This window comes from Neomonachus schauinslandi, chromosome 2 (genome assembly GCF_002201575.2).
Source record: "Neomonachus schauinslandi chromosome 2, ASM220157v2, whole genome shotgun sequence".
NCBI lineage: Eukaryota > Metazoa > Chordata > Mammalia > Carnivora > Phocidae > Neomonachus > Neomonachus schauinslandi.
The window spans coordinates 80,859,748-80,878,160 of NC_058404.1; the positions used below are offsets into that span (position 1 = coordinate 80,859,748).

Genomic DNA, 18,413 nt, shown 5'->3' on the forward strand with positions numbered 1-18,413 from the left:
TTGTAAATGTGCAAATGAAATCAGAGTATCAATCAGCGTGGTTTGTCTGAAACTCTTACATTAATAGAATTTCATTCTACCCTGAAGTATATAGATCCTTATGGGTTCTGAGTAAAAACTCACTACAGAGCAAAGTCTCATTCCCTTGTTGAATCTTTCTTTTCTGTTGGCCATCCCCAAGTTCAGCTCTAAGAGTTATTATTGTCTTTTAGAAGGGAAAAAATATATATTTCTTCTCCATTGCTCCTTTGAAGTAGTTGTGTCATTATTTAAAGTACTTTTTCCTGTGGCACCTGGGTGGCTCAGTTGGTTAAGCGTCTGCCTTCGGCTCAGGTCATGATCTCAGGGTCCTGGGATCGAGCCCCGCATCCGGCTCCCTGCTCAGCGGGGAGTCTGCTTCTCCCTCTCCATCTGTCCCCCCCATTCGTGCTCTCTTTCTCGCTCTCTCTCTCAAAAAAATAAAGTCTTAAAAAAATACTTTTCCAACTTTTTCTTATATACTGTATCCACCTTCTTTTCCTTTTCGTTCTTGTTTTATTTTGCTAGTGTCATCGACACGAGAATTCCTGTAACGCGTTGGTTTCAATGCTGGTGCACAGGGAGGGGTGGTTTCTAAGTAGATGGGCTTCTGTTCTGCATGAAACACGGTTCCCCATTGGCACTCAGATGTTAAAGGTGGAAATATTTGTGCCACAGTCGGCACTTAGCAAAATGTATCACTATTTACAGCCATAATCTTTTACGAACTGTTTTATTATTTATTGTAAATCTTTCCTTCTTGCAGCCCCGTGCTGTTGACCCTATGGTTCATGCCGTCTGATGCCTGGAATTGTCCAGCCACTGTGACGGCGGTGCCCCCTCATCTTTTAACCCTTAGATTTTCTACAAGAGAAAAATGAAAATACACATTCAATGTTCATTGCACTTTTATCCAGAAAAGAAACTTGAATAGATAAACGTTTTGTCTTTTCTAAGTAGCAAAAGGCAAGAAGAATAATGGGGGAGTCTATACGGGCAGCTTCCAGATGCTGCTTCTGAACATCTATATGCATTAACGAAGTCTTCCAGGTAGCCTGTCTCTGTCTGGGGCCCAAGGGGATATGCTGTGGCAGGTGGGGATTTTGTTAGATGAGGACAGGTGATGCCCTCTCCTATTGGCTGTTAGTTTCAACTTCCTCCATTACCAACTTTTCACCACAAATGTTAACCAGAAAGAAATCACTTTGTGACAGTTTTTTCCCTTTTTCCACTTCTTCGGCTCACTTTCTGTTGGAGAGGCTTTTTCACAGTGAAATGACTAAAATTCAGGCAGCTGGGGAGTCTGGAAGCGAGAGCCATGCAGCAGTCACAAGCTGGCTGCGTTTCTGGAAGAACTGGGGACCGACTAAGTGACTAGTTGAAGGACAGTACCAATGTGCTTTGGAGTCGAGCATATCAGAAAGTCTGTGTTTCATTTCTTGTTCTCCTCCCTGGGGAGATGCAGACTCGGTTCATTCTGTGCCGGGCACATCCTGGAGCTCCCCATCTCTGCCCCCTTCTCCCACCACTGGCCATCCCTGCAGCGTGAACGCAGTGCTGGCGTTGTCCACGGCAGACCTGGGCCTCTGCTGAGAGCAGGTGGGCTTTTGCACTTTACAAACGCATGAGGCATGGGAGAAGACAAGGAGCTTAAGGAATACCATCTCGGCATCCTGAAAATTACATCGCAAGTGCAGTGTCTTCTGTCCTCAGAACATCAGCAGAGTTGAAGATGACCAACGTCACTGGAGATCTAATCTCATTAAACAAGCACATGCCATGTAGGACGTGCTCCAAGTTTGGTTTTTTCTCCTCCTCTTCCTGCAACATAGATGCCAATCTAGGTAGCTGCAAGATTAATATACAGATGTCTGTGTAGCCATAGTACCACCAGGAGCTTCGTATCTGTGCTGAAATAGAGGCTTCTCGTTACTCTGATCTCTTCATTTAGGCTTAATAACAGAGATGAGCTTGCCCTCAAAAGCAGTGCGTGTGGGCAGTGGGGAATGGTTAGGATGGCAAATTGACCTCAGGGTTGCAGAAGTTTTAGAAAATTGGGGCATATCTTCTACAGGGAAGTAAAGACAATCATTTTCACTTGCTCTATTTCTCCGTTGAAAAAGTTCTCCTTTAGTTACCTGGGATCCCGCATCCTGAAATGGCTGCTCCTATACCCCCTTCAGCCCTCCTTCCTCTGTCTCTTCCTTTCGCTGTATTCATTGCAAGGAGGATCTGCGGTCCGTACTGTCGGTGAGCTGCCTGGATGTTAAGGGATCACAAGAGAGGCAGCGTAGCTTAGTGGGTAAGAGTGCAGATTGCGATGCCAACCTGCCTGTATTCAAATCTGGGCTCAGCTCATAGGCATGGGCAATCACTTCGGTTCTTTGTGCCTGCATCTCTTCATCCCTAAAATAGGGGTAATAATAATGATAGTAGGGCCCTTGTGAGGATTAAATGACGTTAAAGTACACAAGGTACTTTAGAACAGTGCCAGATACTTAGTAGCAATATATGCGCCAGTTGCTCCGTATTGAGCTTGTACTATGTACTAAGGACTTGACCTTGAAATACCTTACTTAACCCTTGCAGCACCCTTAGAAAGAAGGCATTTTTAAACCTTTTTCCAGTGATGAAACTGAGGCTAGAGAGGTTGTTGACCTGACCAGAAGGCATTTAACTATTAAATGGCCAGTATGGAATTCAGACTCAGATCTTTCTGTTGCCAAACCACTGCACTCCCCCAGAATGAACGCTTACGAATGCAGAGCATTGCAGCCGCGCATGTGACCTGAGATCCATGCTCTCTGTTAACCTAATATTGTCTTTTTCTACGATCTCCTGTTGAGTTCGTAGGTGTTCAGAATGGTTTGATCCCTATCCAGCTGAATTCCTGGGACCAGACGAAATCCAAGCCTCCTCCTCCTCCGCCATCCTCCGCCATCTTGCTCCTCCCCAATCCGTCTCTTTCTAGATAAGACTTGACTTAATGAAAGTGTCTTCATTGATTCTTTGCCCCCTAACATTGCTCGTCCTTTTGTGCCTTTTTAGTATTCAGCGTGACTCCCTCTCCCTCAGAAGAAACCTTTTCTACACAGGATAAAGCTGCATCCGGGGTAGAAAATTATTTGGAGTGTTGTTGCCCTCCATGATTGTCTCCCTTTCAACTCAATTTCTTCTGAGTGGCTTGGTGATAATAGGGCTACTCTCCTCCCATCAGTGGAAATCTGTGCTGTTGCAGAGAACACGTGAGGATGCGGAGCTAGCCCACTTCCACTTTTTAGCAAAACCTAGGAGGCTCTTCCCAGCATGTAGCATGGCAGCCTCGGCCTGGTTCACCTGGAAACCTGAGGGTTGGTTTTAAATGTACCTGTGGTCTTTACCTGCTCTTAAACTGTAATCTAATCTGCATGTGTCGCTGCTGGTTTGAAGCATTGGCCACCAGCGTCACAATGTCCCACATGGACTGCTACTCTGGCCACCTGACTTGTCTTCGGCAAGGCCCCCCACCCCCAGCAGAGCTTCCTGGAGCTAGAATCTTGTGCTTCCCGCTGCTGGTGGGACAAAGTCATGATCCCTGCACGCAGTGTGCCTGCCTGAGGCTTTGGCCTCATGTCCCTCCTCAGTGTGCCTTCTGCCAGCCCCGCAGACTGGTTGTGTGCTCGGGCTGTGCAGGGGACACGTCCCCAGCCTCTTGGAACCCGACCACCCTACCCCCTTTCAGGTCTCAGCTCAGCTTCGGCTTCTGCAGTTCTTGGGCTTCCCTGAACTCCCAGATTTCCAGTGCTTTCTATAGCCAGGGTCCCAGTAACATGCAGGCCCATTGCCTGACCTTTACCCCGTGCCCAGGGATCAGCTCTTGGTGTTTCCCTTGTGAACCGTCCGCTCAGACACAAGGATAGCTCCACCCCCTTGTCTGGAAGCTCCAGAGCTAATGAGGTGGGGATCAAGAAACCTTACCCTCTGGATTTGACCTGCAATTCTCCATGGTCTCTATGTCCTTAAAAGTCCTTTGATCGTAAACAGTTTTCTTACTGGAAGAGTTGGAAATTAACCTCATCACCCAGAAGTCAGCGACTCTTCAAAATCAGAGTGACTTTTTCTTCATTCATTTTATACGAGAAAATTTTACACTTTCGGTCAACTCGTAAGGAAAAGTTGGTTCATTTATGCTGCTTTTTGAGTTAGACCGAGGTACAAATAAAAAATAGCTCACATTTATTGAACACTTCATGTTTGCCAGGCACTAGGAAAGCATATTCTATGGACCATCTTACTCATTGCTGACAGCTTCTCTATGAGCTGTGGATGCTGAGATCATCCCACTTTATAGACAAGAAACGGAGGCTCAGAGAAGCTAAGTCATATGTGTCAGGTCACACAGCCAAAGGTGGTAGAGCTGGAATTTGAACTCAGAGCTGCCCACCTATGAGCACATGCCATTAGCCACCATACTGCATTGCCTTGTCCTTTCGACTATTCTGTATCACTTCAGGTGATGAGCTGTGTGGCATAAAACAATGTTTCCCCATTTCCCATCACCTACTAGCCTATAACCGGTTCACTCTCTAAGCCTATTTAAATGGTTTTATGTTTAAGATATAACTAAAAAGCATGCCACACAAAGTTGCATTAAGTCTAGCATAACAGTCATATAAAATCATATTGTTAATTGTGCTTTACTTTTTTATAAATATATATCTCCCATTTTTATCTTAATATTTCCTTTTAAGATTTAATGGCAGTAACCGTAGCCTTGAGGCATGTTTAGAAAAGCAACACTAGTCATGGTGGTCCTCGGCTTGTATGCCTCTGGATCTTTTCCTTCCCCTGATCGGCAGTTTTGCGGGGGACCCCATCCCTGCAGGCTGCCTCTCCCTGGCTTCAGGGAAGGTTGGGCCAATCAAGAGGCCCTGGTGGGAGATGGGGGTGGGGCTTAAGGAAGACTACTCCTTTTCTGTCTCCTGATCTTCGTGGCTCTGGGCTGCGTTACTGCCCGCTATGGACCTTCCGCCACCTGTGTACCTGGTTCCCTCCATTAAATTTCCTACTTTGTAAATAAATTGGGCTTTCTGTTCTCCAGGTCCGACTTTACTGACAACTGCGGTACTCTCACATGTGATCACAATACTTACTTAGAGTTTACTCTGGAGGCATGGACGGTGGATGCTGCCATTGGGTTAAAATCCTCTGATTTAAAACATCCAGAGCCTTTGTGTTCGGAGTTGCAGTGGTAGTAACAGAGCAAAACCCTGGCTGGGTGTCTGACATCCCTGATTCTAGTTCTAGCTGAGTCACTCAAGGAACTTAGAATCACTCAGTTTCATGGGAAATAAAGGGCTCCCCAGTTAGCTGGCTTAACTCCTTCCAAACCAAGACATTTCTAGGATGTGGTCTCAGTTTCCGTGGGGACCAGTGAGTTGTGTCCTTCAGTGCAATGGCCCCTTGACTCTGGCCTGCGTGCTGTGCTTCTGATGTGTGCTGTTGGTCCTGAGGGCTCAGGTGACAGAATGTGGGTGAGCCAGGGCAGATCTCTCGCCGCTCTGGGAAGAACCTCAAATAGGCCTTTCTGATTCTGAGTCGGGCAGTTGGTCTTCATTTGGGCGCAACACTGGCAGGACACAGAGTACAAGAGTAAAATTTACTGCTCAGCTGTCCTGACTGTGGGTTTAACGATGTTTCAAAGATGATGTTTCATATAGTCACCTTAAATATAAAACCAACCAGCAGAATATACAGATGGCACTCGTCTGATGTCATAGATTTTCTCTTTCTCCATTTTAAGCCACAATCTTCTTATATTCTCTAAACACCATTTAAAAAAAAAAAACAAAAAAACCTTATTCCGTATGTGTGTGTGCTTGTGTGTGTGTGTATATATATATATATATATTTGGGGCCAGATGCTCTGGGTAATGTAAATAACTTTAATTTACTAAACTTTACCCCCCTCCCCCCACCCCAGCCCTTTCTTTTCAGAAGATACATTTAGACAATCACCATTCACCTCTAATTCAAAAGACCTGCTACCCAGTGAATCTGTGCTTCATGGAAGAATATCAACGCCAGGTATGGAAACATTATTTGACTTTGCTGCTACTGTTGGTTGCTTAAAATGACTTTTCTGAAATGTGCAAATGTTCAGATACTTTCAGCTTAGATGTGCACGTTTTTCATACGAAGCTAGGCTTTTAAAAAAGAGGAGAAACTCAATTTAAACAGCCACAAAAGTTTATTAAAATGAAGTGTGGTCAGTAATAAAGTGCTTCATTTTTTGCTTTAGGAGCTTATTGTTCTTTACCTGCTGATGTTTCATTCATATACCAAATTTCCTTTTCTTTGAAATAGCAGAGTATAACTTGAATATAATTTGCTTTACACGTTGTTAGTATTTCAGGCAGGCAGCCAGGAGGATATAGGAGGGCAGTGGCGAGAACTAATCGCCCGCAGGGAAGGTTGTGACCCTGGTGGGGTGTGGGTGGCCACAAAGACCACTTTGGTTTCCATGGAAGCAGCACAACTCATTAAGATAATCTTGCCACGGGGCGCCTGGGTGGCTCAGTTGGTTAAGCGACTGCCTTCAGCTCAGGTCATGATTCCAGGGTCCTGGGATCGAGTCCCACATCGGGCTCCCTGCTCAGCAGGGAGTCTGCTTCTCCCTCTGACCCTCCCCCCTCTCATGCTCTCTCTATCTCATTCTCTCTCTCAAATAAATAAATAAAATCTTTAAAAAAAAAAAAAGATAATCTCGCCACCCAGATTCCGCCTCTCTTCTTAATAAGAGTATCTGCATATATCCATCTAATGCTCCTTTTTGCAATCTCAGCATCAATACATAATTAATTTATTGTCCACTCTTCCTTTTTCATTTCTCCTTTCCAGAGTAGAGGGCAAGATGTGTTTGCTGTCCCCTTATCAACAGCATGGGCAACCCTCAGGGCTGTGTGTGTGTTCTCAGAGTTCTTAGGAGATGAGAACATTTGAGAACCCCTGCACTGTATCCTATATTCCTCACCGGCGTCCCACCCCCACCCCAATACCAGTATAGCGGCCAGGAAGCTTCCTGCTGTTGTAATCTTAGTTCCAGCCATTGAGAGAATTTCAGAAGCTCTCCGTGGCCTCTCCGCCCATTCACTTGTCCAGGAGAGTGTGGAAGACCAGGGCTACGGGGGTTCAGGAGAAGCTCGTAGTAGGGCTGTTGGCCAGGAACCCCTGCAATGATAAAGTCCAAGTGTCCTCCACACACCCAAGGAGCCTGGTGTCACAGATGGCTGGGAGATCTGAGTATTTTGCAATTCGGAAAAAGCCAAGTAGCATTTTATGAAATATTGGCTTGGGGGTATCACAGGTCACTGGAAGTGGTTTGTGACAAACAGCGGGGGGAAAGGCAGCTCTTTGTCACCCTTTAGTCTTGCGATGACAGATCCGTTTCTTCTCATCCCCAAAGAGTCCGGATACCTACACGCTTTTTAGCTTTGCAGGACTTTTCTGTTCAGTCACCATAAATAACATGCTTACACAAAAACACATTACATTAATATCTGGTTCTAGAGGTGGAAAGAAATTTTGCTTGGTCAATATCTTCATTCTCAAACAGGGACTATTTGAACTACTGTTTACTTCCCACAGTGTCATTTTGAATAGCCATCTCCCTGGTCCCAAAATTATCACCCTGCTCTTAAGTTGATGGATTGTGACTTTCTAATGTCAAAATAACTGCCTGGGAACTGCTTGTCAGAGTGCTGTGACCCATACAGCCAACGTCGCATGGTGTATATACAAACCCTGCATTGCTGGCTTAATGTTTGGCTTGGCTATATCTTAAGAAGGGTTTATTGGTCAAGTTACAACCTGACCTCAAAGAGTGATATCAGTGCATGTTTAACTGCATATAGAGGGGGTTTCTGTGGTTTGCCTGACAGACGCATTACAAATTAGATAAACTCACATTTAAAAAGTTAACTTTTATTTTGAGTGGGAAGTCAGCATCACTGGGATTTTTAAAATGTAAATCTACCGTTCTGAGAGATAATCATTCTATACTCCAAAAAGCCTTTAGGCAGAGGACAAGCAAAATGACTATATTTACATTTTGCTAAAATAGACAACTAAAAAGGAACTTTTTTTTTTTAAATAAACAAGGTGAGGGGCGCCTGAGTGGCTCAGTCATTAGGCGTCTGCCTTTGGCTCAGGTCATGAGCTCAGGGTCCTGAGTTCGAGCCCCGCATTGGGTTCCCTGCTCGGCAGGAAGCCTGCTTCTCCCTCTCCCACTCCCCCTGCTTGTGTTCCTGCTCTCGCTGTATCTCTTTCTGTCAAATAAATAAAATCTTTAAAAAAAAAAAAGTGAAAATGCTTTAGAAATGGAATCAAAATTAGAAAAATTAAAAATGACAAGGACAACTTTGTAATCACAAAGTTCTCATAATCTGAACACATGTTTTGTAAGGAAAGCCTCAATAATTTGGACGAATTGTGGAGAAGACCAATCTGAATTAACAAAAGACTGCAATACGGAGACTTTACAAGAAAACATCTCTTTCAAGTCTGGATAGCAATAGATGGCCCTTGTATTCCTACTGCGGCTCCCCAGTCCCTTACCCACAACTCTGAAATCCGAAAAGCTCTTCCAACCACAATTTTTTAAATAAGTTACTTGGTGGCAAAACTTAATGGGAGGCTATTTATAGCCCATATGTACCGCCAAGTGAAATTCATCCATTTCGTTACAGAAATATCAACATGTTTGATTATGAAGGCCCACTAGAGTGTTATGTAAAATATGTCTTAGGCACCATATTAGCATTCTGAAATAAGAAAAAGTATGAATCCCCAAACACATCCCAGAGCCCAGGGGTCTCAGATAGAGACTGTGGACCTACAGGTATTCCAGTACTCTGCTAAATGCCGTGCCGGAAGCAAAGAAATTAAAGCTACAGTTGAGGATCTTAAGGTTCAAAGGCATAAGAGTCAAGGAATCTTACAGAAAAATTTCAGAAGACTTGGTGGGCAGCAGATTGCTAAATCATTGGAGATGTGGCAAGCAAGAAGAGTCCAATGGGGATGTTCTCATGCTGAGGCGGGGTTATTAATAAGGGCCTGGGTTAAAGAGAAAAGGAAGAGGTGGGTAGGAGAGGCAGACAAAGGGCTAGTTCCCTGGTTTGGGAGACTGGTGAGCTTTGCGAGAAGCAGGTTGAATTAGGGAGGAATAGTGTTTGTGCAGAAACGGGGAAGCCAGGGAGGAGACAGGTAGTGACTAGGCAGAAAATAATGTGTGGTTAGTGTGTAAATAAAAGCCTCAGAGTCCTTAGAAATCTTCTCTTCAGTAGTTTGAACATTACCATTAAAATATTATTTCTGTTCTTTATTCACTTAGCAAACTTCTTCTTTCGAGAGATAATGCAAAGATAAATATCAGCCCAAAGAATTGTCTCAGATTCCCAATTAGGAGAGACCCTAATTAATGAGGTTTAACAAGCCTGGTTCCAATCTAAGAAGTCCCTTGCAAATGCTGAAGACCCATAGCATTAATTGAGCAGTATATATTGGCATGTGTTTATATACCTTCTCTCAATGGATGAAACACTCTTCTAAACACCTGTGGAGTCGGACCGTGGGGCAGAGGAGGTGCACCATATGAGGGCACCCAAACAGCTCCAGACCAAAGGGATCCAACCCACACATTGTGAATGTGTCTCAGGCCTGTGGAGAAGGAAGCAAGCAATATGGGGGATAGCAAAGTGGGGAGAGGTGGGTAGGGACTGTGGACTGTGAAGAAATCGAGAATAGCACAGTTAACTAGGCATTTGCCTTCGGCAGATGGTATCTGAGACACACAGCTGCCACCATCCCAGAGAAACAGAATAAACACAGAGCTTCACGGTGTCCTGGCCTTCGTTGCTGCCACTATTTCTAGACTGACTTTCCTGAGAACCAAAGAATGTTCACGTGCCAAGACCTAACATTTTTACTTGCTGTGACTGTCTTAGACAGAGGTAACACCAGGAATTCTTAATAAAATGATGAGTTCAAACCTGCTGTCCCCTTCTGCTGGAGGGATGGGGGGGACCAAATATCCTGGAAGCCATGAATAGATGATGGAGTGTACCCTGGGTGGTGGTGGTGCTGATGGTGATTTCCCAAAAGAAATAAAAGCGCTTTCCCATTATGGGGGAGATAGAAATTACCGGCTATGTAGAATCTAAGCTACTTTGTCTAATTTGTAGTGGTCTCACTTTGTAGAAGATTTACATTCATAGAGGAAAAGTGTGGGGTCAGGTGTTTCTCAGGGCACCGCGGGCTGCTCTGTATGCAGAGTGGATGTGGGACCGTCCCACGTGCAGCCACTCCCTATTGGCCTGGCATCCTTCCGGAAGCAGAGACTCTCAAGAGGAGAAACTTCTATCTCAGTACCCCCTTCAGACAATGTGGAGCGTCCATCCTGTTTGATGATGATTTTGAAGGCACAGTATGTTTTCTCTGTGTTAAGCCAGAAAACAAAAACACAACCAGAGCGGGTACGAAGGGAAATGTGGGTCTCTGTGGAATTCTCTCTCACAGTTTGGAGGTACGCATGCTTCTGTTTGATATTGCAGAGGGAGCTCACAGCTAGACAATGCAAAACGTACCAACAATTACATTTGTCCACCCCCACCCTCATTATTTGCCAGAGCCCCTGAAAAAGGTCGTCCTTGTGGTTTAGAACACGGAAACAAGACGTAAAGAACTCGGGGAAAGTCAAGTCCCTTCCAGAACATGCTCTGCCCATCAGGATCTGCTGTTAAGTTAAAAAGACTGGTTTGGAGCTGCCGGCCTTGTCACCAGGCCAATTCTTGATTTATTTTCCTCCCTCTGTTCTGCCCATCAATCTGATACAAGGGGTATCATCTCATATACTTGGCTGAGATCTAGATGAAGCATGCCTTGCATTGACTGCACCCCTCGACAACCCCCCCGCCCCACCCCACAGCTGACTGTCAGCCAGCCCAACTCCTGGCCAGTTAGGGATGACCTCTTTCAGACTGCTGGCTTAGAAGATGTGCAGGTCACCTTCCTTTATGTTAACCCTTACCAGCTCAGAGAGAGAGAGATAGACAGACAGACGGAGCTGTCCCGGATTATAGCAAAGTGTTTTCTTTAATCCTTCTTCAAACACAGCAGATTCGTTTTAAATTCAGACTAAGTCACGGATAAAGAGTAGAACATTGAGCGTTGTTGGTGTGTATCGTTTTGTAGCTTAAGGTCCTTTTTTGATTCCACAAATTCCTTGTGCACGGGAAAGGAAGCTAATATGGGTCCACTTACATGCAGCTTTTTTTTTTTTTCCGATAAATACAGTACAGTACTGTAAATGTATTTTCTCTTCCTTATGATTTTCTTTTCTCTAGCTGACTTTATTGTAAGAATATAGTATACAGGGACGCCTGGGTGGCTCAGTCGGTTAAGCAGCTGTCTTCAGCTCAGGTCATGATCCCGGGGTCCTGGAATAGAGTCCTGCATTGGACTCCCTGCTTGGCGGGGAGCCTGCTTCTCCCTCTCCCTCTGCCTGCCACTCCCCTGCTTGTGCTCTCTCTCTCTGTCAAATAAATAAATAAAATCTTAAAAAAAAAAAAAGAATATAGTATACAGTACATACAACATATAAAACGTGTTAATTCACTCTTTTTATTATTGGTAAGGCTACTGGTCAACAGTATGATATTAGTTCAGTTTTGGGGGAGTCAGAAGTTATATGCAGATTTTCGACTGCATGGGGTTGGCACCCCTAACACCCCCATTTTATTCAAGGGTCAAATGTAGTTATTAGGGCACAGGACCTACGTCATCCCATTTAATCCTGAAGAAAACTCATTGAGACACAGGAATTATGCTTCCTTTACAAATGAGTGACTGGAGGTTCAGAGAGATTTAATAACTTTTTCCCCCTGTTTTATTGAGATATGATTGACATATAAGATTCTGTTAAAGGTATACAACATAATGATTGGATACATATATTGTAAAATGATTACCATAGTAAGTTTAGGTAATACCCATCATCATACATAGTTACAAATCTTTTTTCTCATGATGAGAACTTTTTAAGCTCTACTCTCATAGCAGCTTAAAGATTAGCAATACAATAACGTTAACTATAGTCACCATGCCATACGTTACATCCCCATGACTTACTTGTCTTGTCAGTGGAAGTTTGTACCTTTTGCAGAGAGATGTAATAGCTTGTACAAAGTCCTGCCGTTGGTGAGAGGCAGGCAGCACTGGAATTCAAACCCAGAACTGCACAATACATTGTCTTTCTGCCCCGTCATCACTGCCTGCTAAGTCAGGTGGGGTGTCACTGGCAGTGAGCCAAGGGCATGCATCTCTGCAGTGTTTGCTCCCACGGACCCACACTTAGCATTTGAAGTCTCACTGATGGATTGCCCTCTTTTAGCCAGGAATAAAAAGGTGGCCCTCTTTGTAAGACATTGCAAAGAAGTTACTAGATAAGAATATACTGTTTATTCATGTAATTCTAATTTTGTCCTCTTCCGTTTCCCTCTTTTCTTTCTTCCTTTAATATACTTAGATATCGAGTAGTCATCATCCCTTAAAATGTTTCTTTCAGTTAAGAAAATTGAAGAAAGTGTTCATGTTTATTTTCAGTAATTTTTAATAGATCATCTAAGCCATAGACATAGTTTCAGGAAACTCTAAAAACCTCCTGATGAAATAAAACGCGGAATGCTGAAGGTAGTGGGGATCTGGTCAGCAGTACAGAAGAAAAAGTTCTAGACTGGGAATCAGGAGAACCCAGGTGTAATTCTAGCGCAGTTTCCAGTAGAAAGAGAATAGAAGGCCTCCAAGACTTCTTCCGTATCCCCTTTGTCAAAAACTCTGCCATCTGGAACGTCAGCCCCGGTGCCTTTATTTTCTTTGCAGGGCCCAAACTAGAATGCTGGAACCGGGGAAAAAGAGAGTCTCTACCCCCTGAAATTCCACCACCCCCCTAAGAGTTGGGGGAGGGACAGTCACCATAAGTAATTCAGTACTGGGGGTGGTAGCGGCTGGGAAGAGGTGCAAGAAGGGTTTCTAGGAAGCTAGGATGTTCTGTTTCTCTATCTGGCTGCTGATTGCATGCATATGTAATTTTGTGAAAATTCACCAGGCCATGTACCATGACAGTATTTCTGCGTTTGTTAGGGCTAATTGGCTTATTCACAAATGGGTGGGTCTAGATGCCAAGCGGTCACCTCCAAGGCATGAATCTGAGTGCACGTTCACTTCAGAGACTACAACAGTGATGATGAGGACAGCAGTCTTTCAATTATCAACCTTTTAGTCTGTAGGAACATTTCCATTTGTAGCACGAACTTACTGCCCTGAACTAAATGACATGTAGGCTGATAGATCTGATTCCTGTTGTGTTTCAAATTGGAAAGCTATTCTGTACCGCTTATAGCATTTCTTTGATGTCCGTGCTGTAGATGAGCTGTAGTCTGTCCAGCTGCTTACCAGAGGGGGGAAGTTTTCATTGTGCTGGGTCTTCCTGATCCAGATAATGTTATTTGAGGCTAAAAAAAAAAATGTGCTCACAACTGGCCCCATCTGCCCCTCGCCTGCCTACTTTGGTCTTAGAGCATAGGCAAGTTCCAAAAGAGAGCTGTTGACTCCTTTCAAAACTCCTTGTAGACAAAGTGCTTGCGTCAGGCACGGTCAGCTTGGTGTCCAAGTTAGCCCTTCTCAAAACTGTCACTAATGGGGTCTCTGCAGACCAAGATTTATGGGCTTCACACACTGAAGTGCACACTTTTTTTTAAGGGTGGTGAGCTTTGCCAAGGAGAAACTTGTATCCAGTTTGGATGCCTCACCTGAGCTCTCTATGAAGAGCCACGAAACGGGGCGACGGGGGGGCAACTGTGGTTGTTTGGCTAAGCCTCTTGATCTCTGCCCAGATGGCACAGGGGTTGAATCGCTTGGTACTGAAGATAATCATCAACACTTTCATGTTTGTTCTTTGTGGGGAATGTAACATCTAAAAGCCTGGGGGGTTGTGTCCACTTTGGCCCTGGCCCAGTATCTTCCTGTGAGCCCAGCAAATGTGTACGTGCTCACATAAAACTTTCTGCACACCATTTACAAGGCCTTAGCAGTGCCTGTGATCGTGATTTTACTTTTGCAAAGACTATTGAGGTGCCTCGAGAATGAATAAAAGGCCAAATTCTCAAGTACGGGTAATGGATGATGAAGAGTATTTGTTTGAAAATTGGAATCTGGTAACCTCTGGCTTCAGTTTGGGACTGGCTAATTCAATCTACAAGGCCTTTTCTGTATATACAATATGTTCTTCCATTCCTTTACTATCAAAAATACATACTCTCATTTCATGCAATTTCTTCTTTGTGTTTATTCCCTTTCAGGGCAGCCACTGCCCTCCAGTAACCAGGGTAGAAAAAAAGAAAAGTCATTGCAAACTAGACCATCTATTTTCATTTAAACAAACACATTCTGGATTCCCATCTGTAGGCCAAATGAGTGCTTCTCGCATGGTAAGAAAGATACCCCCGCGTCACACCACAGCCCTTTCTTGATGTCGTTATAGGAAGGATGGTCAGGGGCTTCATTTTTTTGGCAGCTCTCCCTCATGCAGCATCTTTCCTTTTCAGCGTACTTATCATTTCTGTCCTCAGTGTATCATCCAGAAAAGTTAACTAGAAGCATGAAAGTATGGGCAGTCTTTGAATTTGCTTAATGATATTTAGTTCTCCGTACCATCTGCTGGAGTTCTATTGAGATATCCCATGCAAAAGTCCCTCAAGCTCTTTCAATTCAACAGGTCCCAAACTAAGCATAATATTTCCTCCACCGTCCCCTGTCCCTTCCAAAACTAATTAATTAGTTAATTGATTGATTAATTGATCAAAGCCCTCCTCTCTCTTCTCCTGTTTTCTATCCTACTGGATAGCATCATCATCATCACCCACCATGACATAAACCTTATGTTTTAGGGCACAGGACCTACGTCATCCCATTTCCCCCATGACATAAACCTTAAGGTTGGACACGATTTGTTTGGGTTTCCTTAGGAGCAGATGCTGAGACAAAGATTTGAGTGCATGTAGTTTTTTAGGAAGTGACACAGGAAACACCGGGAGAGGAACGGGGAAGTGAGCCAAGGAAAAGAAGGCAGCCAGTAAAGGGAGTGTCATCCAACAGGTCACTTGCTGCGAACAGTTGGAGGCTAATTTCACTGGGGAGCTCTGGGAAGCAGTGGAGGGTGCACACCTCAGATTTTCCTACCCAAGAGGTCGGAGAGCTGGGACATTTATGCGGTCAGTCATCGATCAGTCAAACCTACTCTCAAGAATCAATTACCCAATACTCTGGTCTCCTGCACAGGTGGGCAAAGCAGGCTTCAGTGGCCACAGAGAGCCCTTGGGAACCCTCTGCAGGTGCTGGTAGTGGGAAGGTGACGTTGAAGTAGTAAAGGCCAGGTGACCACTGAAGATCAGTGAGGATGACGCATTCCCTCTTCCTCCCCCTCCACTTCTGCTCAGTTACCTTTCCTCCTGAGCTGATTCTCCCCCCACTCTCCCCCCAGCTCTCTCCTAAATGCATTCTTTTCTTTCGGTCCTAACTGCCAATAACTTCATTCAAGTCTCCATCGTTGGTCCCCTGGATTACAACAGCCTCTGGCAGGTCTCCCCATGTCCAAGGTCACCCCCACCAGGCCCTTCTCTCCATCCTGCAGTCATAACCTTTCTAGAAGGTGGATCTCATCATGTCCCCCTTGGCCCTGCTGGCTTCCCATTGCCCTCTGGATAAAGTCTAAACTTTGCACATGCACTCTCTTATACACTACCTGTTGGTTTGGGGTGGTTGGTTTTTGTTTTTGTTTTTTTGATAGTCTGTGTTTTCTTTGGAAATCGTTCCCTGCCACTCCCAAACTGAATTAGCCACCACTTTCTTTGAGGCCCTTGGATATTCAGAATTCCTGTTTACTCATCACTTTCTTAATTAACTGGAAGCTCTTTGGTGGGCATAAACAGTCTTGTTGATCATTCTATCTCCCAGAAGCTAGCACCTAATATAGTTGCCCATCAAATCTTGGGACAAAAGCATATTGTTGAAAACCATGTTGTTTGTAAGAACTAGTGTTAAACGTTCTAATGAGGGATCTGGTAAGGCTTTGATTATAACACAGATCTGTTTTTGACTACAGATAAAAATGGATCCCTTTATAATATAAGATGTGCAGTAAAGCCCTTTCCAAATATAGTTGGTCTCTCTATCTAATGTGAGTAGCACACTACCATGATGTAACTCTCTTTTTTAGAATTAAATGGCTTAGCTTGACAAGAGAAAGATTGTCGGGCTGTTGTGTTCATTTTTTTTTTCACCTTAGATATAGATCTAACTGCCAACCACCAAAGAAACTCTAGGGCAGCATTTCCGAAGTCAGAGAGTAGAAAATGGAAGTACAAGAAAAGTTTAGACAGTTTGATGTGAAAGGCCAGTAGTTGAATTACTGTTATTATTACAGTGATTTTCATGTGTAATAATAAACTTCCCAGGCATGAAATCTCCTAGGTCATTAATCTCATATTAAAAAGCTTGGAACTATTTCATACAGAATTTGTTCCCATCCGTGAGCCAACTGCTTTATCAAACGAGCTTCTCTTTTAATGTAAATTATTTTATTAAAGGACAGTGTTATATTTTGATCCAAATAGGGCAAAAGTTCACATAGGAGTCTCATAAATACAAAAGAGGGGGTGCCTGGGTGGCTCAGTCAGTTAGGCGACTGCCTTCTGCTCAGGTCATGATCCCAGGGTCCCAGGATTGAGTCTGGCATCAGGCTCCCTGCTCGGCAGGGGGTCAGCTTCTCCCTCTCCCTCTGCTCCCCCCCCCCACCGCCCCCAGTCATGCGCACTCTGTCTCTCAAATAAATAAATAAAATCTTGAAAAAAAATACTAAAGAGAAACTTCGTGTGAGACACATTTGAATTCAGGCCTGAATCTTTCTGGAAATGAAAACATCTTTTTTTTTCCTTTCAAATCATTAAAAAATTATATATGGCTTTTTCCTCTTGCTTGGGAAACATGTTCCACAAATCTTCTGACACTTCCTCAGTCGCTTCTTACGCGTGAAAGAGAGAAGCCGTTTTCTACAGCTCTCAGGCTACACAGCTCCCTCGTCTTACACCTCTCTCCTCACCTCTACGAGAGACAACGGAGTCGGCCCTGTTAGAGCTGGAAATGAACTCACGTGCATAGCTATTCTTGCCCTCAGCTCCCTGTGCTCTCAACACTTCTGCATTCTATCTCATCTCAATCTTTTCCTTCCCTTTTTTCTATTATGAGCCATTGTGGGGCTTACATGTGGCAAGACTTCCATTAAATACTCTATTAAACACGTAAATAAGAAATGAGTTCTCTAAGTTACAGAGAAATACGATGCTCCGTGTTATTTTGTGAGCTTCGAACCTGATGTTCTAGGAATTTAATCTACAAATAGACTTGAACAAGTAATACTAAAGTATATGGACAAGGACATAAGGTATATGGACAGAGATGCACTTTGCTTCATGGAGATTTGAAGCAAATTAAATGTCCATAGGTAGGGAGTGGATGAAATGAGCCATGGGACGTTGCATGGAAAACTCCACAGCCAATAAAAAGGATGAAGGAAATCTGTAGGAATTTATTTAAAAAGATGTCGAAGAGATAATGTTAGATTTACAAAACAAACACCAAAAAAACTGGCTACAGACAGCATGTGTAACATGATCCCATTTGTGTTAAAAAAAAAAAAAAAGGTGATGCATTTATGTGCACATAATATGCTTGCATGTGCATAGATAATTTCTCAACAGATAAACTGTTAACAGTGATTACCACCAAGGAGTGAAAAGGACTGGGATTGGGAGGAGAGGGATAGTAAGGAAGAGGTATTCTTTTATTTTTAAGTTTATATCCTTTGTTCTATTTTTTAAACTATTAATTTGCATTACTTTTATAACTTCTCAAAATTAAAAAAAGTAAACTATATGTTCAAATCAACTTTTCTTTTTTAGGATCTGTCATTTACACATATGATGACTTGGAGCCTTAATGAGTAATCTGTAAATTAAGTGAACTACTAAAAATATAGACAAAGCAGTGATTGTTAGCCATCTTCCTTCAGTGAGCAACCCCAGCTGGAAGCCAGTTCAGTGACTGTTTTGTACAGTTCATGAGAATATAAAGCAGGTTACAAATCCCCTTGAATGGTATGATCCCATCGTTTATAAAATGTGTGCATAGAGGAAAAAAATCACAAAGGATGGATATAGAAATATTAACTGCTGTCTCCGTTTACTTAGGATTTCAAGTGATTTTTACTTGTATTTTATGGACTTCCATTTCCCAATAAGCATATA

At 43.6% G+C, this 18,413-nt stretch overlaps 1 protein-coding gene across 1 annotated transcript in view; it reads left to right on the plus strand.

Moving 5' to 3' along the window:
* ZNF827 (zinc finger protein 827) overlaps positions 1-18,413 on the plus strand; it is a 128,719-nt gene that overhangs the window by 71,341 nt on the left and 38,965 nt on the right. The window contains exon 8 of the mRNA XM_044913079.1: positions 5,981-6,084. Within this exon, the coding sequence (XP_044769014.1) occupies positions 5,981-6,084 (104 nt within the window). The remainder of the gene's footprint in view (positions 1-5,980; positions 6,085-18,413) is intronic.